The 23,256-nt window shown below is 57.2% G+C and overlaps 1 protein-coding gene across 1 annotated transcript; it reads right to left on the bottom strand.

The window, feature by feature from the left end:
* Positions 1–6: 6 nt before the first annotated feature.
* KIF21B (kinesin family member 21B) lies at positions 7–22,970 on the bottom strand. The gene is made up of 35 exons (XM_031557010.1): positions 22,825–22,970; positions 20,709–20,931; positions 20,326–20,508; positions 20,016–20,165; positions 19,684–19,818; positions 19,178–19,345; positions 18,569–18,684; positions 17,915–18,110; positions 17,164–17,353; positions 16,991–17,054; positions 16,372–16,596; positions 16,008–16,089; positions 15,432–15,555; positions 14,999–15,190; positions 14,273–14,472; positions 13,959–14,066; positions 13,588–13,656; positions 13,207–13,436; positions 12,751–12,898; positions 12,483–12,677; positions 11,961–12,062; positions 11,681–11,846; positions 11,349–11,409; positions 10,986–11,043; positions 10,687–10,892; positions 10,137–10,211; positions 9,839–9,952; positions 9,163–9,201; positions 7,372–7,508; positions 6,922–7,102; positions 5,970–6,134; positions 5,352–5,469; positions 4,212–4,382; positions 3,645–3,844; positions 7–2,463 (listed from the first exon to the last, which is right to left on the bottom strand). Exons 1-35 carry the CDS (start codon positions 22,968–22,970, stop codon positions 2,409–2,411), a joined length of 4,992 nt encoding a protein of 1,663 aa, XP_031412870.1. The 3' UTR covers positions 7–2,408.
* Positions 22,971–23,256: the final 286 nt, after the last annotated feature.

Genomic DNA, 23,256 nt, shown 5'->3' with positions numbered 1-23,256 from the left:
CGGCTGTCCTAGCCATGTTCAGTGCCTGGGACAGATCTAGACTGAACTACATTTTGGGGACAACAACTCTAACAGCACCTATGAGATTCAGTTCATCGCAGACTGCCTCCATCTCGGGCAGAGGCTATTACAGCACCAGCTGCCTGCTGCTACCACATCACAGCAGGTTCTGGAGCACAGGGACTAGGACCAGCCCTTTCCAGTAACGTGCCCTGCATGGCATCGCCCAGACGAGAAGCGCTTCGTTGCGCCCACAGCAAATATCTGTGAGAGCAGAGGCAGGAACACAGGCTGAGCTCAGCCCTACAGAGGGACCTTCCTGTCCTTCAAGGGAACCCTCAGGCTGCACATCAACCCAATGCCTAAGAGCAAAAGCACAGAGCCCTGTGCCGAGCAACAGGAGGGGCTCAGAAACACAGCAAGGCGCAGTGAAGCCGTGCATCTTTGGGACAAACTCAAGTGTCAAATCCATAACAGCAATGGCCAAAGGAATACAAACAAACAAAAACCCCTCGAGCTCCCCAGCCCACCCCCAAAATGAAATCAATGACAACAGCACCCAGCTTGCACCGTGAGGTAGCTAAACCAAATCAACACCCCCCCCCTCCAAAAAAAAAGTCACTCTTCCACATGGGAAATACCAAGCCACACAGGTACTTAGACACCAATGCCTATGGTACACCCAGCTACAGCCACACAGATGCAGACACACACATCCCAGTGAAAAAGAACAGGCTGAGAGGGCAGCACTGCCTCCACCTCCCAGTGCTGTGTGGCTCAGGGCAGCCGTGGGGCCTCTGAGCCTTTCTGCCCACCCCCAGCCCCACAGCACAGGGCTCAGCTGTGACCCAGGAGCAGTCACCATCCTGTGCTGGGCAGGGTGACCCTGTGCACGCCATCATGCCCTCCACTGGGGCGTGTAAACAGCATTTTCTTTCCCCCCCCCAATGATAAAAGAAAGATTTCATCAAGTCAGTAGAGATGCTCCTGTTTCAAGGTGTGCAGAAATTCCCTCCTGCAGTGGTTTGAACGAGGGCTGGTGACCAAAAAAAACAGGGCTGCAGAAAGCAGAAGGAAATCGGTCTGTGCTTTACGGGGCACATCCTGGAGCTCCTCCGAGATCCTAGTTCAGCACCAATGGGATCACACAGAGAAATCCTTAAGTCCGAGTTCAAACATTGTTTCTTCAGTGACAAAAGTGAAGTGAGAGCACATAGGGTGAGAACACCACTCCCAGGGTCAACACAGCCGTTCCCCCACGAGCCCAGCATGGGGCAGGGCAGGATGGAGCAGGGGATGCTCCGAGGGACCACAGGAGAGGTAGAAGAAAGCTCCAGTGTGAGACCAGGGCCTCGTTGGCCCCCTGACCACAGAAAAGTGAGCAGCGCAGCTGGAGAGGCTGCATCGTCATTGACACTCCTGGGCTGAGCCTTCAGCCTTCCGAAGGGCTCCAGCTGTGCACAGTCACTCTCTGTAGGATTGTCCTTCAGGCGTGCAGCCATGGGGGGACTCGTGCAGGACCAGTGTCCAACCCGTCTGCACTCTGCTCCTGGCACAACCATCTCCATCCTCACCCATCTGCAGCCACAGCTGAGGGTGAGAAGCCCTTCCCTACCCCACCTCAGAGCAAAGTGGGCACAAGGGGAAGAGCAGAGGGTCAGCAGAGTTTGCAGTCGGAATTCAGAGATGGCTGCAGGGAAGCACAGCAGGTTGGGCTGGAAGTGGTGTGATGGCACAGCAGGAAAGCTCAGGGTGAGCCAGGTCAGATATGCAGCTCCAGCTGCTGCAGCCAGGTATGCTGAGGTTAGGGGAGGATGGAATGAACTGAAGGTCCTTCTGCAGATCCACCGCAGCACAGAGGACATCCCACAAGAAATGTCTCCAAAGGAAAAAAGAATAACCTGACCTCTGGTCCCAGCCAGAAGACTTCAAATAGCCTTGAGACTGTGGAACAGAGAAAGATTCCTGCAGGAACCAGCCTGGAGACAGGGGGGACAAAAGCAGAAAATCCAGGCAGAGGCTGCATGAAGCCACAGTGGCAGGAGGGAGCTGGGTGTCTCTGAAAAGGAGCCAGGAAGCTCACCTGGACTCCAACCCCTCACAGACCTGGCAGGCAGCACAGTAGGGTGGGTGAGAAAAGAGATGAAGTCTTTCCTGGTCACTGGAAAACCACTGAGAAACTGCAGCAGGAGGCAAAGTGGAGCTGACAGTGCTTTGTTGAGCTGCCTCTTCACGGGACCTGTCAGTGCTCAAGGACGGGACAAGATGGATCTCACCCACCCTGCCGGGTCAGGAACAAAAATTCCCATCCCTGGGCTGAGCTCCCATAGATGATGGGGTCTTGGTAGCAAGGGAGATGAACCCCAGCCTTCACCCTCCTGCCACATCTTCCAGCAGTTCTGCAGTTCCTAGTTGGAGCTGGTGGGTAACCTCCTCCCACTCCAGAGCTTCACTGTCAGGTCGCTGAGAAACAAAAGCGGGAGAGATGGTGTGAACCAGGAGCTTTGCGAGCCTCGGACAGGCACTGCGAGCAGAAGCACCGCCCACCCCCAGCCCACGGCAGCATGCAGCCCACGAGGCTCCCAGGCTCTCTTGGCAGGAGGATGCTACTCTGTCTGAGGGAGCAGGCAGGCCCAATGGGGCTCAGCCTCCGGCTCACCCCACTGGCAGCAGCTGAGGACAAAGGCAAGCAGTGACCCGCAGGACTCCCACACCCCCTGCATCGGCTCTGCCTACAGCTCAAAGTGGTGGTGGGGTAGAGAATTTGGTCTCCCCAGGGCATGGGTTGGTTGGCAGGGGGCTGCCGACTCCCCCCCACCATCCATGCAAGGGTGAGGGCGGAACACGGCTGCCACAGATGTGGGCATTGGGCAAGAGGTTAAAAAAAGAAGGAAAAAGAAAAAGGAAACAAAACAAAACTCCGCGGGGGAACGACCGGTATGGCTGGGACAAAGGGGCAAGTCACCTCCAGTAAGGATTTATCAAGTGGGGAAAAACGCAAAAGAGTTTCATACCGTTAAGAAGCAGCTCAGACCAGAGAGAGAGAAAGAGAGAACAAAAGCAAGCAACAGCAAGAAAGACAGAGGGAAGAGGAGGTGGAGAGAGAAAAGGAAAGAAAAGACAGAAGAGTGCATGTGCAAGAGAGTCAGAAAGAGCAGGAGGGTCAAGGCAGACTAGTAGCACGGCCCTTTATGGCAAGGACGCGTCGTGGAAGGCAAGGGGTGAGCCCAGGCACGTAATTCCATAACTTTACCCGGCAGTCACTGTGGCACAGATGGGAGGTGGGGAGGAGGAGAGACAGAGAGAGACAGAAAAAGGAAGGGAGAAAAGGGACACGGTGGAAAAGAGGATATCAGAGTCTTGCTGCCAAATTGCTCCCCGAGAGCAGCGGGGGACGCCCAGCCCCAGGGAAGAGGGGTCCCTGCGTGGGGATATCCCAGAGAGCGGGCAGGGGACAGACTAAGATGGGCAAGACGAGATGAAGGCACGGAGGGACCAGAAAGCTGCGAGATCCCTCCCACCCTTTTCTCCCTCCAGGCTCCCTGCCCTGCTCAGCGCAAACCCACCCAGGCCCAGGGATGACAGGTCAACCCAGGGCTCTCCCACCTCCCAGGGGCTCTGGGGAGTACAAGCCTGAGGCTCACCTGGAGGCAGTGAAGATGTGCTTGGAATTGGTACAGATGGCGTTGATGGGGCTGTCGTGGCCTTTGATCTCCCCAACCGGGGTGAAGTTATCCACGTTCCAGACTTTGATCACGCCTCCTCGGCAGGCACTCAGCACCATGGGGCGGCCAGGGATGAAGGCCAGGGCACAGACCCAGTCTTTGTGTGCATTTGGGATTTGCTGTAGGCATGGGGACAGAGACCACAATCAGCCTCACACCTCAGCTGCAGGGCTGCAGATCATCACTGCTGCCCCAGGGTCGATCCGAATCACCGAGCTGGACTCAAGACTCAGGGCCTGAATCCTATTTTCAGAGTAACACAGAGACTGATGCTGCAAGCCTATGTCCCAAGGGGAGCCGGCAGCTCTGGGTGCCCTGCAGTACACATCTATAGGCACGCAGAGCACTTGGCACACGCTGCCAGACCCCAGGAGCTGGTTGCCCTCCCAGGATAGCAGGACCCAGACCAGGTCCCTCAGCCTTTCCCCAGACCCACGGCAGCAATCCTGCTCTGCCCCACGTTACTCCCTGTGCTCCCCTCCTGACCTGGAGAAGTTCCTGCTGCTCCAGATCCCACTTTTTAATGCCGTTGTCCCTGGAGCCGCTGAAGAGGACGTCCCCTTGGATGGCCAGGCACTCGATGCCATCGTAGTGAGGGGGCTCGAAGTTGTGAGTGGGGCCGACGTTGCCCACCACGCCCTCAGCAATCTCAAACACCTGGGGGAAAACAGCAGCTGGGAGACCCCGGATGGCTCTGGAAATGGAGGACAGCCTCTTTGGCTCTGAGCACTCAATCTCTTGCTGTGGATGGCTGGGCAATCATTGCTCCTGCTTCTCTTGGTGCCAGGCATGGCTGCTTGCCACCAGAAGTCTCAGAGCTGAGTGAGCTCCGTGGGGCAGCAGTGCTCAGGGTGACTACTGTGAACCAGGAAGGTTCTGTGCTGGCAGCTGTTCCCAGTAGGCTGCTTTTCTCTCTGGCAAGCAAAATGGAACAAGGGAGCCATCCCCGGGAAAAGGGCTCTCAGCCTCCTTGACCCTCTTCCTTCTTCCACAAGGGAATATTTCAGGGCTGGGACACACAGCATATAATGCTGCAGAGGGGAAGAAGTGTTGGCAGTTTTGGGGGATGAGGTCTCAGCAGGCACGTGAGAGATGTGCCACCACTGGGAGAGATGTGCCACCACAGAGCCTCTATCCTGCTACATTTTGAGCTTTCACACATCTTCACGATGCTAACAAGAGTGGAATCCTGCCACCCCCCCACCTCACCACCCCTCTCCACTCCCCCCATGCCAGCTCCAATTCAAACCTACTAAGAGCCAGAAAAATAAAATAAAATAATAAAATAAAATTTAAAATAACAAAATGAAGGTGTGATCTTTTGCTGTTCTGGAGCTGCAAATCATCTTTAACAGGAGGGAGGATTGAGCAGAACAGGACAAACTGCTCAGCTGAGTCAGATGTGACATGGAAGCATGAGCCACAGAGTCCAAGGAGTGAGAGATGCAAACCCCTATCTCCAAAGCTGCATTTCTATCACAAATAAAATAAAAAAGCAAGATTTGGGGTGAGAAGATGCACAAAAAACCACGTGCAGAACAGGGAAAACCAGAAATCTGGGCAAGGAGGAGAGGTCTCAGGGGGGTGACAACATCTGAGCTCTGCCCAGCAGCCACAGGAGAGTACCTTGACGTAGTGATCTTTGGAGCCTGTCACCACCAGGTCATGGTTGCTTGCAGTCTGGTTTACCGTCAGACACATCACGGGCCCAATGTGGCCACTCAGCTTTCCAACAGGCTGCAGCCTGCAACCAGTGACAAGGGTCAGCCAGCCCCTTCCCAACAGCACAGCTCCTTCAGGGCCCTCCCCCAGCCAAACCCCACTGCCCTCAAAGCACCCCCCGACAGACGAAGGTCCTTTTGGGGACATCGCCACCAGGGGTACCCCGCTTCACAGCGATGCTGAGGGATGAAGGCAGCTTGGGGGGACAGCAACGGCCATCTGCAGAGCCCAGGCTGCAGTGAGGGCTCAGTGGCACAGCCTGGGGAGACTGCTGTTCAGCCCCCATTTCATCCCTCTTCTCACAGATGGAACCCCACCTCAAGCAGCCCCACTGCTGCTCATCACTCCTTGGGTCCCAAAACAGGGACTAGAGAAGGTGTACGGAAGGGTTCTGAAAGCCCTCATTTCAGGAAGCTTCCACGGCTAAAATGATCTTCCTTTTCCTTAGGGGAGTCTTTTCAGATGGACACTGTCCACACAGAATCAGTAAGTTGTCCTGCCTGCCTCTGTGCTGCCCCTCACCTGCTCAGCTCCCAGATGCGGACGGAGTTACCAGTGGCAGCATAGAGGGTGGTGCCAGTGGGGTTGAGAGCGATCTGGTTGATCTGGTGCTCCCCCTGCACACTGGTCACAGTGCGGGTAGTCGTCCCAGCGCACGCATCCCCAGAGATCACCTGGCCAGAAGACCTAGAGGAGGGAAGGAGGAAGGAGAAAGGATGATCAGAGACCAGGTCAGAGCCTCCGAGGCCCCACTGAGGAACCCAAAAGGGTTGTTGGCTCTCAGCTGGTCCCACACTGGGAACGGTCCTGCAGGTATCATCAGCTGTCTGGCCATGGAACCAGGAACACCTCCACCTTCCAGACCAGTGCTTGGGGTGGAGCCATGTCAGGTGTGTGCGTAACACAGAGTATCCTGCCCTAGATCCCACTTGGGTGCTGCTCTTTCTCAGTCCTCCTGCAGGAAGAGCTGGATTATTGCTGGCAGCCCACACTGGGAGGCAGAGATATTTGGCCTCCCCATCACAGGAGAGGAGGGAGGGAGAAAGACCTTGAGGCACAGAAATGAGCTGGTAACACTGGTCTGCCATGCTCTTTGAGCCATGATTTGTTCCAATCCTAGACTCCTCCTTAAAGACCCACGTTTTCCATTGCAAAACCTGTGATGTACTCAGCTCCGATGCTGTTCTGGTCTGGGCCTCCTCTGCAGAGCTGCTGGTGCTCTTGGCCACCCCCAAAAGGGCTGAAATCTTCTTCAAGGCCCCTTCCTTTAAGCCTTTGCTGCAGAGGGTCCTCACAGATTCCCCTCCAAGATCTTCTTAAGCCCCCGTTTCCTACAGCTACTGGTAGGTAGTACTGTTAATACTGGTACTAAAGCAGCTGGGCTCTGTTTCCACCCTGGGGGACCCCAGGAGTTTTGGAGACCTGCAAAGCCAGAGGTGCCCACAGTGCCCACAGCCACCCTCCCACCACGTACGTGAGGGTGCGGATGCAGCGGGCTGAGTCCCGGATGTCCCACACTTTGATGTACGACGTGGACACAGTGAACACCAACCCCGTATGGCTGCAGTACTTGATGGAAACGACATTATTTGGGTGACCCTTGAGGGAAGCGATTTCCTGACCCGTCACCAAGTTCCACATCTTACAGCTCCGGTCTGTAGGAAGAAGAACACGTCCGAGAGCGTCAGAGATCCTCCACGGCACGGAGGCACCGATCCCTTCCCAAACGCTGCCTCCCACCACCCACAGCTCCTTTCCAGGGGAACAGAGCCAGCCTGCTCCAGCACACGGACATCAGAGGGCAGGGACAGGAGAGCAGGCCAGGAGGAACCATCCCCGCAGTGCCCACCAATTCCCCATGACAACCTGCTCCCATAGTGCATAAAAGCCAGCAACCCCCACACCTCCTCTGTCCACCGCATACCCTTGGAGCCGGTGAAGAGCAGCTCATCGGTGGCATCCAGGCAGAGCACAGGCTTGGTGTGTCCTTCTGCCACAGAGACGCACTGCAGCGGGGCTGTCCGCGCGTTCTTGGTGCCACCCACTGGATTAATGATGCCCCTTGCATGGGAAAGAAAGAACAACTGTGGTGGGGGAGGTGCGTGGAAAAGCACAGCACTACAAGGTCCTACGGGCATGAGAAAGCACGAGGTGCCTCACCCCAAGCATCTTCCACTGCCTGGCAGAGCAATGGGCCCCTCAGTCTGAACTCAGGCACACGTGAGCAAACACCTTCATGGAAAACCTGGGAATCTCCCCACGAGCAGCCCCTGCCTAACGGCTCCGCCCAGGGGACACAGACTGTGAGACATGGTGTCATGGCCTCTATTCTGCTGCTGAGCCACTCAAGCCTCAGCAGCACTGAGATGAACCAGGAGGCTCAGCTCATCGGACCTCAGCTCAGTTTAGGACAAACTGCACTTTCTCCATCCTGAAGCTGTGCTAGGAATGCTTCAATATGATGGCAGCTCCTTCGAGCCTGCCAGCCAGTCTTTGGCTGGTAACGTTTGGAAACAGAGCTGTACTCCTTTTAAGACCATAAGGATGACAGAGGGCAGCACTGGCATCAGTACCCAGCATCCCTGTGCACAAGGCTGGCCCAGGGCAGGAGAGGATCTATCCTTGCCAAACCTTCTTCCAAGGGATGCCTGCAGACACACAGCTCAGCCCTTTGGGCACAGCATCTGCCAATCACCTCCACATCAGAGTGTTCAAAGCACTGAGGTCCAACAGCCCCACAGCTGCAGTCCTGATGTTTATGGCCATCAGCAGCTCTTCCCTGCTGGCTTCCCAAGCACTGCCAGGGGCTCTGAGCTATGCTAAATCTTATGAGGAAGCTGGAGAAGGGCAGGCCCTGGGCCACATAATGTTTGTAGTCAGAAGGATGAATGTAAGCTCATTAATTCGGGTTTGGAAGTCGCATGCGTGCGATCTCTTTCTCAATTAGCAGCTGTGCTCACAAATTAAGCAGCTCTCCTCTGACCCCTAGTGTTTCTACTGGTCTTGAGGTGACACCGAGACCAAACAGAAATTCTGGCTCCCCAGGGTGAGACGTGATCAGAGCAAACAGCTCAAGGTGACAAAGCACACACACATCTGGTGCCGTATCTCCAGTATCACCTGCACCAGAGGTGCTCCTCAAGGCAGGGAGAAGGCTGTCCTCGCACCAGGGATCCTCTCCACTGCACTGGGACAAACCTTCACCCCTGTGCTGAGCTCTGCACAGCAGTGACTTGGCTTCTGGGGCAAGGAGCTCTGCCCACCCACAACCCAGTGCTGCAGAGATACAGCCAAGCACGGGAAACACCTGCACATATTTCTCTGGAAGATGCTTGCAAGAAGAATACACTGACAGTGTTCAGTGCTGCTCATCCCAGCATCGCAGTCCTGCTGGAGAGCCAGGGATGGGACAGGACATGCTGACAAGAGCCCATCAGAGATGGCACAGAGCATGCTGCCTCTGCAAAGCAGCCCGTGTCTGCAGGCAAGCCCAGTGCCTGGCTTCCAAAGGCTGAGCAGAGCAGGAACGGTTCAAACTCACAACCAGAGGGACACTGTCAGGGACCATCGGTGGCGTGCCAAGAGGGGACAGCACACACAAGCTGGGAGATGGGCAAAGCAGCGAGGCACAGGTGGAGCATGCAGGGACAAGGGAGAGCAAACTCGTGAGACAGAAAAGAAGAGGAAGGGATAATAAATAGAAAGTTGTCTATACCTCAGCACCTCCGAGACAGAGGAATCGCTGTCATCAGACCTAGGGGCAGAAAATTAGCAGGATTATGGGAGAGAAAACCCAGACTAGAAGAGGCAGCAGGGGAGTCAGAGTGGAGGATTGTTATTGCATCCAAGCCAGGGGAGGACACGGAGAAAGAGGAGAGAGGGAAAGAGAAGCACACACACAGAACAGAGGAAAGGGCAGAGGAGCAGCAGGGAACTGAGGGTCAGACAGCAGATCTCCGTCAGGACACGCCGGCGCTGCAAGCAGTGCTCCAAGGTGAGGACAGCTGCCCAACCCGCCCTGTGGGCGGCCGGAGCGTCTGTGGGTCAGTGCCACTCCATCAGCTTCCTGCAAACCCCCACCCTGCCTCACTCCATCCTGCTTCACATCTTCCAGTGGTCCCAGCCTGGCACTGCACAGCTTAGCCAAAGCCCAGGACTGGGAGGTTCCTGCAAGCAGCTCAGAGGGATACACACAGGGCAGGAGTCCAGCAGGGCCCCTGCACAGCATCTAGCTTAGTGCCAGAGGAGCACTGAGGAAAAGCAGTGCCAGGAGGGTGGCTCGAGACAACCCGGGTGCTGCACTCCAATACCCCACTGTGGGACTTGATAAGGTTTTGCTGTTACTGCACAGGTGCCCCTCGCTCAGACACTCCCACCCCACCTCAACTTACTTGTCCAAGGCAGACCCCTGGCTCTGGTTGCTCGTGAGACGAGAGAAGACATTGCGGTCGTTGCGAGGGCGAGTGGGTGGGGATGAGGGAGGAGTGAAGCCAACATCTGGAGGCCTGAGCCAGGAAGGATCAGAGGAACACATGACTTGGGAACTGCTCACCTGGCAGCTGCCAAACTCCGCTTGCCCAGGCTGACGCCCCAGGGCGCAGCTGAAGCGGCGAGAGCTGATCAGCAGGCATCTCTGCCAGCCCGCCCAGACCTCCCAGCCTCCCCCTGCCCAAGGCCTCCCAGGCTCACCTAGCAGGTTGCCCACGGTCATAGGATTTCCTCCTTGTGAGAGGCGACGTGTCCGAGACACGAGATTGTCTGGGACTTAAAAAAACAAAAAACAAAACATAGTAGATGCCTGCCCTCCTCCATCCAGAGACCTCAGTGCTGAACCTCCACATCCCCCACTCCCAAATGGAGAAGGTGGGTTGCCTGGTGTCACAGCCATGACATCAGAAAATGCTTCGAGTCACCCTCTGAGCGTAGAAACCTCTGCCAGCCCAAGAAGCCTCCATGAAGGCTGATAAGCAAGGGCAGTGAGATAGGGCCCTTCACACCACCCCTTCTTTCCTTCCTCTTGGACCACCCTCCACCCACACAGTGCCAACATAAGCCTCAACATTCTCGAAAAGCCTGCTGGAGAAACCCACTGCTACGTGCTGCAGGTTGACCTGGATGGCAGAATGAGGCTCACCCTCATTGCTTTGCCCCTCGACATCCAGGGCACAGTTTCCCACCCAGTGGCCCACGGCTCCCAGCCAACCTCCCAGTGCCCGATGAACCATCGCCCTCTGCTCACAAAGTGCTTCCTCGTGTGGGCAGGCTGACGGTGCGCGACACCTTCTCCTTGTAATAGGGGTCTCGGATTGAGAAGCTGATCCCATCCTCTTTGATCTCCATGAGCGATGCCAAGGACTTGGTGATGTTCTTGGTGGAGATGTCCAGCGTGGGTCCTAGACATTCAGCTGACACTGCCTTCATCTGCCCCGAGAGCTTGGGCTCTCCCTAGAGCAGGACATGGGGCTCAGCATGGACCCAACATGTCCCTCCACCCTTCCTCCAACACCCTGTAACAGGGCCACGCAATGGCCAACTCACCTTGAACTTGAAATCATCCTGACTTGCTGAGCCCTTCATGCTGAAAGACTGGGAGATGCTGCAAGGAGAAGGTGGCAGAGATGGATCTTCAGCACTGAACTCCTTTCACAGACTGCTACCAGTCCCTCAGACTCCCTAGGTCACTCCCTGCTCCCCAGCACCCCTTCTCCAAAGGATGATCAAGTCTTTTAGTGTCTAAGAGATGTCTGTGCTCCCCTCCCCAAAGAGCTAGGCACCACAAGAAAGTGCAGATGGTGTTTTTTTCTTCAATATCTAACTGCCAGTTCCTGTAGGTGGCAACCCTCCCCATCTCCAGCCACCAAACATGCACGCACAGCCTGCAGGCAGTGGAGGGCTGCTCACCTCCCATCCGAGGCCAAGCTGAATTCGGAGACCTCCTCATCTGTGCTGGTGTAGCCGTTCTCTGCACACAAGGGAGAAGGCACCTCAGCAGCATGAAGGGAACCAAGTCCCAACCAAAGCACACGGCACTGGAGCTGAGGGCACAGTCTGGGCAGCCATGAGGAGGCAGGCCTTCTTCTGCGCCCTCCACGCAGCCCGAGGGCACGCTGATGACAATGGTGGCACCTCCTGGTGCTTCCCGAGCACCCAACACAGAAAGTCCAGCTCTATCCCACGGGGAAGAGGTGGAGGCCATACCAGTGTGAGGGAGGGTGGTTTGGGCTCTGGCCCACCTTGCTGGACATTGTGGATCAGCGCCTGGAGCTCAGGGTGCGACTCGGCCTTCTCCCGCAGGGCATCCAGGATGAGGTGGTTCTGCGAGGAGCCGGTCACATCCGTCTGCTTCAGCCGTCCCTCCAGGAGGCGGATCTGGGCCTCCTTCTGTGCCACCTGCAGGCCCTGTCGGATGGAGGATCACACCGTCCTCAGACAGGCGCTATGGGATCCCCACCGCACATCCCACAGGTGGGAGAAGCCCCCCCGTGCAGACAGTGCTCCAAACAGGAGCAGCACCTTGTCGATGGACGCCTTCAGGAAGTTGTCCAGCAGCAGCCGGGCTTCAGCCAGGGAGCAGGAGCTGATGACCACCGAGGTGTCCGTGGAGTCCAGCTCCTCCTGGGAAGGGGAAGGAACTGGATGAGGCCAGGGGGAATGGCAACAGGGCAGGGCCCGACAGAGCGGGCAACACAGCCTGCACAGACACTCGGGGCTGAGGCTGCTCCACCGCTGCCCGTTGGGTCCTGGCCGTGCACAGCCACTGTCCCAGAGGCTGCAGAGAGCACAAAGCCTCCTGATGACAGAGGGGTAAGGAGCCGTGCACGTTGTGTCTGGTGTCAGAACCGGGCACCAAAACCTGTGGGGTTTGTGCTGAGGCCCAGCTTTTTTCCCAGCAAGTTTCCAGTACAGGCCCCACAAAAGCTTGCATGGAGACCAGTGAAGTGGGGAGCGACTTTCCCACACTCAGGAAGTGCCGTGATGCCCGAGTTCCCTCCCAGGGATGCTCCCATCTCCCTCCCAGCCCCTCCCCCTGCCCACCTTGGTCTCCTCAATCTGCATGATGGTAGCTTGGCAGTCAGAGATGCTGTCATTGATGTAGTCAATGTTGGCCCCCAGCACCTCAATCTCCTCGTTCAGCTCCTGCAGCCCCTTCTGCTCCTTAGGGCTCTCTGCCTGCAGTTTCGCCCTCTTGCCCAGCAGGGCCTCCTGCAGCAGTGCCAACTCCTCTCGTTTCTGAGGGGAAAAGGGAGAAGGATTGGCACTGTGCTGAGACGGCCACCCGCAGCCCCACGGCCGCCACCCTCACCTTGATGAGCCTCTCCATGTCAGCCTCCAGGTTGACGATGGTCATCCTCTGCATCACGATGTCGAAGATGCGCCGCTCCAGCGACTGCCACTTGAGGCGGGCAGCTTTACTGAAGGTCTGACTCGATCCCTTCTTGGGGAACTTCTTCCTACAGCGCGAGGGGAGCAGAGTCACATGGGCACCCAGTTTCACCATGTCTGGGAAGCTGTGCTGTCCCCAAAAGATGCCTAAGTGCTGGTTGCATCACAGGAGTCTGTCTCGCTTTTGGATTACCCACCTCTGCTGTCACCCCTCCCCGCTCTAACAGCTCCTCAGAGAGCACACTCCAAGCACAGCCCATCCCTGTGTTGGCATTTTATCTCCAGCCTCTGCCATCAGCCAAAAAGGCAGACCCGTGAGCCCTGGGATTCCCCGTCGCTCATTCACCCAGCCCCGCAGTGCCACCACTGCCCTGACCTGACTGGCCGAGCTCCATTGACAGAAGGTGAGGGGTCTCCCAGGAAGTTATTGATTTTCCTGTTCCATTGGCGCACGATGCTGGAGACGGAGCGAGCGCCGGACTCTGGCTCAGACGAGGTGGTGCTGGCTGAGACCTCTGCACCAGAGTCCAGCATGGCTGGCTTCTGGCTCGTCCTGCCTGCAACTCGGTCTGACATGGGCTTGGCGAGACGGCGCAGCGCTGACACCTGCCCAGAAGACAGTCTGAGCGTGCTGCCATCGCACAGCCGTCCCCAAAAAAACCCATCACCGACCTCAGCTCCCAGACTTGGTGTCACTGAGCCACTGTTTGGGGTCCCCCTCGGGGCTAAGGGCTGCACAAAGGTGGTCCCCCCTCACCTCCTGAGTTTTCCTTCGCAACACAATTTCCTGCTGCCGCTTCTGAGACTCCAGAGCCCGGATCTGAAACTGCATAGGAGAGACAGACTATGAGGTCCTGTTGGGGAAAGAAAAGCTGCCCAGACACCCTAGCAATGGCTGCAGAACCAGCACTTCCACCACCAAACACTAGAGCAGTTGCTTTGGCATGAGTATCACTTGTGATTTTAACAGTGCAGAAGCTTCCATTCCAGCCTCAAGGCTGGTTTTGCTGGCACTATTCCCCTGAACACGGTGGGGAGCTCACGGATCTCCAACAACCACACTGCGAGATTCAGGATCGTCCCTGGCACCAGGTGACCCAGCAGCACGCAGGCAGGCTGCCTTCTCACCTCCTGCCGGCGCTGCTCCTTCTTGAGCTGTGCTATCTCCCTGTTCCTCTTCGTCTCTGCCAGTCGTCTCCGCTGCTGCTCCTCCCGCATCTGCTTCATCAGCGCAACCTGCAGAGGGAAGGTGTGATGTCTGCACGGGCATCTGGTGTTCCCGGCAGCTAGGACAGCCATCCACTAGGCAGGCATCCTGCATTCACAGGATGCCTGCCTGGAACAGAAAACAGCTTTTTCCTTGAACTGAGAAGGAAGCTAGGCTTGGCCAAACCAGTCTCAGCCTCGCTGTCCCCAAGCAATGCCCTTCCCACCCCGAGTACCTTTGCTTTCTTCATCTCAGCCACCTCTGCCTGCAGCTTCCTCAGCTCCCGCTCGTAACGGGACTGGTTCTTGAGCAGGCGGGCATGCTCCTTCTGGGCAGCCTGCAGCTTCTGCAGGTCCCTGTTCATCTCCTTCAGCCGTTTCTCATAGTCTGCTTTGATCTTGTTGGCTTTCTCCTCTGTGTAGCACTCCATGGTGCCTGCAGGAGTAGGGAGAGAGTTTGTAAGGGTCACTGTGCCCCCTGTTTTACTAAAGCCCTCTGTCACGCTGCACAGGCTGGGGTCCGTCTGGGGCACCCAGTGGGATGACAGACTGGGACTTGACACAAAGCAGGGGCAGTCAGTTACACCATCGCTGGGCTGAAAGGAGACGTGGACCTGGACCTACAGCCAAGTGCAGCTTCCTTGGCTGATGCTGGGCCTGGAAATCAGCTACACTGTGGGTCTTTGGCCTCTTTCATATGCCCACAGCACAATTCACCCAGGAATACCTACACCCCACAGAGCAGTGTTCAGTAAAGGCTTCGCCTCACCATCCTCCCCAGCAGTCCCCACCTCCCACTCACACAGTGATAAGAGCACAGCCTTGGGATCCCAGCTGCTCAAGCAGAGCAGGGTGGATGGCAAAGCCTGTGGCTGCATGCAGGGGGTGGATGTGTCAGCCCTTAGCCAGGTGGGCAGGAGGAGAAAAGGGACCCAATGCTGCTGGGATGAGGTGACTCTCACTGAGGTTCTGCAGGACCCGGTCCCGCTCCAGCTGTGTGTCCCGGATCTTGTTCTGCAGCAGGATCAGCTTCTCCTCATACTGGTGCTTGAGCGTCTGCAGGCGCCGTTGGCTGTTCTCCAGCTCATCGATCAGCTTCTGCTTGATCTCTATCTCACAAGTCAAATCTGCAAGGTCAGCCTGGAAATTCACCGCTGGAAGCCAGAGAGCAGAGTCAGGCCAAGAGGGATGGGGACAGCTTGGCTCCCGTGGCCCCACAGAGCCACAGTGCAAGGAGGGAGCGGGGGGGGCTGATGGGAACTTGGAGGCTCCCTGCACTGGTGCTCTGCCGTCCCCCAGTGAGGACACAACCCAACATCTTGAGGAATTCTCCCTTCCCAGGACGGGAGCCCAGTCCAGCAAATGCACCCCCGTGCTCTGGGCTCTGCACTTTACCCTTCTCCTCTGCATCTGAGTCCGAGTCCACCAGGCTTTCTTCACTGCCTGAGTCCTCATCTTCATCCTCACGTCCATCCTCTTCCTCACAGCCACTTTCATCCTGTTCCTCCTCCTCCTCCTCCTAAGAGAAAGTGCCATATTTCAACTTGCAGCATGGCTTTGCCCTTCTCTCTGTGGCCTCTCCCCTGCTCCAAACCTGAGCTCACCCCACAGCAAGCAACTGCAGCCCCTGCAGAGTGACTCAGTCTCCTACATGGGATGCCCATGGGCTGAAGCATCACTTCTGGGCCCACAGTGCACACCACAGCTAAGGACAGCTCTGTGCGACATGCATTCCCTACCAGCTGAACAGCACTGCGCCCCCCGGCCTTCCTTCAGCTACCTCTGGTGAAACCAGGCCCCAGAGAGACATGGGCTCCTCACTGCACAGCAGGGCTGACTCCTGGCTGTGTCTGCACGTCCACAACCCTTCCTTGCAGGGCCAGGCCAGAACTTGATCACCCTCCCTCTCAGGGTGATGACAGTCCTCCATAAGCAAGCATCCCTTCCATAAGAACATGAAACCCCTCTCACCTCTTCTGCTTCATTCTCATCTGTCTCCTCCCCGTTGTCCTGCTGCAGCTTTGGTCGCTTCTTAAATGCTTCCTTCTCTGGGCTGGGGGAGAGCAGCGGGTACAGATGAGTCTTAATGTCAGAATGAGCCCTGCAGGGACCCACCAACCTCCTGCTCTTGTATTCTATGGGGAAAGCAGCCTCCAGACACTTGGTGGGTGAAAAGCCAACCAAGGCAGTGCCAGGAAAGGAACACATGTGCCCAGGCTTTGTCTGGGTGCTCTGATTTTAGCAAGGATAGGGGAAAAAGTGAGATATCCATCCTCGTGAGGACAGAGGGCTGATGCGGGGCACCCCCCAATTCCCAGCATCACACAGCCTTCACCTTTTCCTCCGCTGCCTCCTCTCTTTCTTTTTCAGCCGCTCCAGGTCCTGCTTGGCCCGTCGCAGGACGTCAGAGGCCTCAGTTTCCACGGGGGCAGCAGGGCTGCCCAGCCCAGCCAGGCCAGGAGCTGGGGATGAGCCCACAGAGTAGGGGGGACGGGCAGAGAGGCGCGAGAGGCTGCGACGCAAGGACTCATTCATGGATTCACTCTCCAGGAGCTTTGTCCTGGGGAGCAGAGACGAGACGTGGTCAATGAGGAGACGTGCCACTGACGTGTCAAACACAAACCGTGCCCAGACACCTCGGACTGGAAGGCAGGATGCTGCAGAGAGGCAGTATCCATGGGTCATATGAGGCAGAGATGGACCCAGATTTGTGGGTCAGCCCGTGGGGGACAACAGAGACTCCCTGCATCCATCAGCAGCCATGCAAAGAGTGGTACTGGCCAAAGCACTGCCCAGCACTGAGACTGGGACTACTACAGGTCCAGTGGTCTTAGCTGCTTTGAGGTTTACAAACAAAATGGTGGAAACACAGAGCCAGGAGCAGCATCTTGACTCGCACCCTGCATTGGCACCCACCAGCCCAAACGACCCAACAGACATCGTGCCCGGCTCACCTCAGCTCCTCAATCTCTCGGATGTAGTTCTGGATGAGAGCACCGATGGCCTCATTGCTATCACCTGGAGAAGCAGAGGCTTAAGGGGCTCAAGGCAAGACACTGACAGTGTTGCAGCACCCGTCCCTCCCACACTGGGTGGACCAGGCCAACACGCGTGTGCCCAGCCTCACCTGCCTTGGCCAGCATCAGGTTGGCCTCCTGGCTCATCAGCTGGGTGACCCTGTTGTTGATGGAGTCGATGGCCTCCTGCATGGCCTTCACCCGCATGCGCAGGGCGCTGTTCTCCTTCTGCAGCATGGCGTTCTCACGGAACAAATCGCTGTAGCCCTCTGAACCGTCCTCCCCAATGACCCTCTTGCCCTGTGGGGACACACGGACAGATCCTGAGCATGGGGTGTGCCAGGACACGGAGCCCCACCACTGCCTTCCTGAGGGCAACCCCAGTCTCCAACGCAGGAGAATGAAAAACCTAAGGACCAGGAAAGCCTGAACTCAACAGGCAGAGGGTCAGAGATGCTTCAAGGCTTCTCTGTGCCCTAGAATCCCTGAGCCCTAGTCTGAGCCTTCTAAGCTTGATCCACCAATCCGACCTTCTGCCCCACAGGAGTACCGGGCAGCTAGCAACTCAGCAGCTATCATCAGCAATGGCAAAGTGCCATCCTCACAGTGTCTCAGCTTCACTCACACCATCCCACTGTCATCCAAACACTCATCCAGAGTGAAGCTCAACTGGCCAGGGCCACAGGACACACTCTGTAGGGGAAAGGGTCTTACAACAGGGCCGGAGATGGCCACGTTATCCGTGGGAGGAAGAATCAAGGGCAGGAGGGTCCTGCTTGCTAAAACTGCCCCAAACCAAACACAAGAAGGGTTCCTCCTCCCGGCTCCGTTCTGCCTGCATGGACTCGCTTGGGCACTCACTGCCTTGTACTCCATCAGCTCCATCTGCAGACGGGCGATCTCAGCTCGCAGGGCACTGATCTGCTGACTTGTCTTGTCCTGGTTCACCACCACCTTGTTCTTGATGTTGCGAGCCCGGTTGGCGTACTTGAGAGTGTTCAGGGTCTCCATGAAGTCGCGGTCAGATGGGCTCACACAGGCGATCATGATGGTTTGGCTTGGGAAGGTGAAGGGCAGGGTGAAGGGGTGGTTTCCTCACTCAGTACACTCAGCTCAAGCCCTGAGCCTCGACACCCATCCCGGCCCTCCTATGGTTCATAACTGATGCATAAACTGGGTTCAATCCCTCCTAGTGACAGAGCACCATCGGGAATGGGCTCTACGTAAAAGTGCCCTCACAGCAGGCAGAGAATTCTGGCCACGCAACAGCACCCATTGCGTCGCAGATCTGCAAGGGCTCCGGAGCATTTAACACCAGCTAGTGCCACCAAAGCTGCCTAATTGCAGCTGGGACTCACGAGCAGCCAAGGCATTCACATCTGCAATGCCACGTTCCCTGTCAGGAGGCACTCAACCCACAGCAGGCAACCCACGAGTCATCTGAAATAGCTCCTACACATTCCATGGCCCCTCAGCCCATTTGTCCACCACAGCCCTATGCTGGGGTCCCCGCACCTGTTGCCACCGAGGGAATCCTGCAGCAGGCGGGTGAGCTTGGAGTCGCGGTAGGGCACATGCACAGCTTTCTTGCTCTGGTCTCCGAGGGCACTGATGACATTCCCCAGCGCCAGCTGCCAACACAAAGGAAAGCCACCATCCAACTTCGGCCCCTGCTGAGTACTCAGCTGCCACACAGCCAGAATTTCAGGCTGAGACCGCACACTGTGACACACGTACGCGGTGCGAGATGGGAAGGCATGGGGCTTTCCCAGCCAGTTTCAGTATTTGCCCTCCTTCCCTGTGTTGTGCCTCTCATTCTCACAAGCACCAGAGCAGTGAAGAACGCCATTGAAATTCAGGGTAGTTTTTAAGCTCAAATTAGCCGCCCTCAATTTTCTGGGGACTAGCACACTTGTGCTGTACCCCATAGTCCTGCCCTAGCAGTTAAGCCATGCCCTCACCACTAGTATTTTGGATCACAGAATCTTCCCTACAGCTCCAGGCAGCATAACCCACAGCAACTCCAGCAGCGTGGAGCAACTGCAAGCAGGACCCAAAGGTCCCCTGGGTCCCCAGGCAGCCCCTGCCCTCCCCATGCTGCCCCTCGCGTGCCCAGGGTCGTACCAGCCCACAGTTGATGGAGATGCCTTCCTTGGCTCTCTCGCCAGTAGCGCCTGTTCTCTTCAGCCTCTCCGAGCCAGCCAGGTCCACAAAGTGAAACTTGGCTGTGAGGGTCTCATACTCAGTGGTGGGCTGGGCTCCATCCGGCAGGCCGGTCATCTCCCCGTTCACCTGCAGCCAGGCACACACAGTGGGCTCACTACCGCAGACCCTGCAGGAGCCCCCTCAACCACGAGCATTTACCCTCAGCTTGCAGCCCCCTGATGATCAGGTGAGAGGAGCCCAACAGCAACTTGCTGCAGGTCACCCCATCCCTGGGACAGGGCTGCTTTGGCGAATATCTTAGCTCCCAATAAATGCTAATATTCCCTGCAACTACAAAGAAACAAGACAAAACCCTGCCTCTCTGGGAGACTTCAGACCCTCTCCCCTTCCCAGGGAACCCACACAGAGCCAGGAAGAGCCCAGCTAGGAAGCAAGAGTGGAGGGGCAGGGCCCCTCAGTCTCACCAGCTCTGGGCGGGCGCACACTCTCATCTGGCACAGATGAATGGTGAAGATGGCATGGGACCGGGAGCTCTGCACGTTCATCTGGGTGCTGGCAGTGGTGCGGGAAAGAGCTCCCTGCTTGAGGCACTGGATGAGCTGCAACAACACACAGCAGAGAAAGAAAACCTTCAAGCACCCTTTTGAAGAATCAGGACAGCATCTCTTGGCAGTCCTGACCTTTCCACGCTGGCGCTGTCCTGTCCCATCCCGGATGAGCTCATCCTTCTCTTGCTGCCCACAAAGTACATCCCCGCCTTCATTCCCTCTTCTGCACTCACTGATGCTGCACCCACCTCGTCCTGGGAGCTGATGAGCCGCGATGTGACCCCCGTGGTGTAGATGCTCCCGCTGGCATCCTCGTGGATTTTGATGTTGGATTTGCGGTGACGTGCATCTGGGTCGCGGGTGCTGTCAAACAGGTCCAGGATCTCTTCGTTGTAGAGCTGAATGGCGCGAAGATGCACGTGAATAAAAGAGAAGAGGAGGCTGCTAGAGCCGGGCACTTCAAAACGTGCCAGAGGACGCCTTCCTGCCATCCTCGCTAGGAGGAAGCTGTGCAGAGGACGCAGGCCATGCCGCCACCCCCGACTCCTCGTCGCTCACCTCCAGGAACTGGGCGCTGACTTTGAACTCAGGCGCTGCCACCCCCTGACTCTGTGCCGCCCGCTTGCGCTCCTCAATGCCGCTGAAGAGGTGGCCGATGGCCCGCGGGATGATGCCCTGCTCATCCTCAGAGATGTTCATGTCGAAGCCAGTGCCCATGGTGTACGTCTTCCCCGCACCAGTCTGCAAAGGTGGAGCTGGCCATCACGCCTCCCCTGCCCACACCCCAGCCCCGCCACCTCTTCTCTCCCTGCTGCAACTCCCACCCAACCTGAGACAGCTCCGACCCCTCCACACCCTGCACTTCACGCCCCTGCCTGCTCCTAACTTCTGCGATGCTGCCCCGGGAGAACCCAAAGCCCAGGGCAGAGTGAAGCGGGTACCTGGCCGTACGCCAGCACGGTGGCATTGTAGCCCTCGAAGCAGCCTTCGATGAGCTTGCCCACGCACGTTGTGTAGATCTGCTCCTGCCACGTGTCCAGGTCAAAGACAAAGTCGTAGGTGAAGGCTTTGTCCTTCCCCAGCAGCACTTGGGGCTCACCGGGCGTCACGGAGGTGCAGATGTGACATCCCTCGATTTTCTCTTTGGACAGCTGGGGACGGATCCTGCAGGAGGAGGAACACGCTGAGGACGGCCTCGGAGATCACCGCACCGCGTGGCCCTGGGGACACGCTCTGTGTTGGGACTGTGGCCGCTCCAGGCTGAGGCCCAGCAGTGCCAGCAAACAGCACACAAAGCAGGATGGGGTAACAACCCACAGGCTGCACTTAAAGCTTCCCTTGCACCAACCCACACCTACAGCAGCTCATTTGCTGCAGTGTCCCCAGCCAGGCAACGAGCTCCGGGCTGCACGTAGGCACTAACTGATGCGTGGAAGCAACCCGGCCTGCCAGGGCACGGTAGGCAGAAGAGATGCAGGGCAGCCAGACACAGCATGGGTGCACCCGCACAGGAGACAGCGAGATCAAACCGCAGTCACAAAAGCCTGAAATGCAAAACGCAACCAGACGGTCCCAGCGCCAAAACAAAGCCTGAACCAAAGCACCGCCCAGCCCAATGGCTGTCCCAGGCTGTGGGCTCTGCAGGTGGAGCCAGGACAGGAGAGGCCGTGCTGGGCTCCAGCAGCGCCGTGACCATCGCTCTGCACCCCACCCCGAGGGCTTTGGAGCACCGCGCAGACGCGGATCTGCTGCACATCGGAGAGCGGCGCACATCGGGGCCGCACAGCTCCAGGTTTTGGGGATCTGTTGGCTGCGGGAAGCAGCCGGGTGCCCCAGGGAGCTGCGGAGAAAGGGAACGCAAAGCCAAACGCCCTGGCAAACAGCTCTCATTAGAGCTTAATGACTGCACATCTCCCCTCCCTGGATGCTTCATGAAAACAGCTATTAATTCCTCCAAAGCCGCACGGCTGGCAGCGACCGCAGCGGAGGCTCTGCAGGTCGGGGCTCCCGTGTCTCACCAGGCTGAGGGCAGTGAGAGCCGGGGGGACCACCAGCCCACGACCCCCCCGGGAAGCCGCAGAGCAGACGTGTGGGAACAGCTACCCGTGTCAGAGGGTCTATTTAGCACCGCAGCCACAATAAAAAGCAGCTTCTGATGTGCTCAGCCCAACTCGCTCCTGTCGCCTTCCCAGGGTCCCACCCTCCCGCAGGAAAATGAACCCCAGTCTTAATTACTTTTTGACTGACATGAAGTGCTGCCCCTCCCCAGACACGCACAGCGTTCCTGAGGAACAGACAGAACAACAAACTGCAACCACTGTATTTCTGGAAAATTTTTCCTCTCAAGAAAAATGAGAGCAGAGTTTTCAGCAAAAGGCTTTTTTTCCTTTCCCTCCCCAGAAAGTGGTTTAATACGTGCGTGTGGGTTTGGGAGAGAGGCTGTGCAGCAGCACAGTGCGACTGCATATGGACTTTCCATAGGACTTCTGGGGACCACAACTGTGGGACCTGCAAGGGTCTGAATGGAGACCCAGGTGCCAGCATCCCCTTGTACCACCCGTGTCCCCAAGAGTGGCTGGGGACATGGGTGCCCCACAGGCAGGTCCTGAGCCTCAGCACTTGGCCCAAATGTCATTTCATAGAACCGTAGAATTATTGAGGTTAGAGGAGACCTCTGAGATCACTGAGTCCAACCCCAACCCACCGCACCATGCCCACAGCCACATCCCTCAGTGCCACATCTCCACAGCTCTGAACACCTCCAGGGACAGTGACTCCATCACATCCCTGGGCAGCTGTGCCAATGCTGACCGCTCTTTCCAAGAAGAAATTGCTCCTAATATCCAGCCTGAACCTGCCCCGGTGCAACTTAGGGCCACTTGGGTACAGGCTGGAAGCTGCTGCAGACGGTGCAAACATCAGCCCCTCCTCGCACCATGAGAGCAGCACAAGGAGCCGGGGAACAGAGATGGGCCCAGGAAGCAGCAGCAGCTTCCAGCAGACACAACCCTGCATGGGATGTTCTGGGGAAACAGCAACCGTCACCAGCAGCCCTACCAGCCAGCATGGGGAGATAGATTTATGTGGCCACCACCAAGAGCCAGCACAGAGGAAATCTCTGGGTCAGTGACGCTGCTCTTCCTGCTCACAGTCATTAGACAGTCCCAGTTCTTTGTCACTGGGGGGATCTCATCCGTTCCCATCCTTGCCCCACCCCTGCAGACACTCAAGGTGAGGGGGACAGAGCTCTGAGCAGCTGATCAAGCTGTGAGTGTCCCTATTCACTGCAAGGAGTGGGACCTGATGGCCTTCAAAGGTCCCTTCCAATTCAAATGGTTCTACCGTTCTATCCCCTCCTATCCCAGGAAGAGCATCGCCATGCCAGGCACTGGGCAATGCAGGACCTGACCAGGTGGGTCACATCACATCAGCCTCCTCTTCTCGGGGCCAAACCAAGGCACTCCAACCACCCCTCACAGCCCTGCACTT

This window comes from Meleagris gallopavo, chromosome 28, assembly GCF_000146605.3.
Source record: "Meleagris gallopavo isolate NT-WF06-2002-E0010 breed Aviagen turkey brand Nicholas breeding stock chromosome 28, Turkey_5.1, whole genome shotgun sequence".
In the NCBI taxonomy this organism is placed as follows: Eukaryota; Metazoa; Chordata; class Aves; order Galliformes; family Phasianidae; genus Meleagris; species Meleagris gallopavo.
This window is presented reverse-complemented; position numbering and strand designations above follow the sequence as displayed.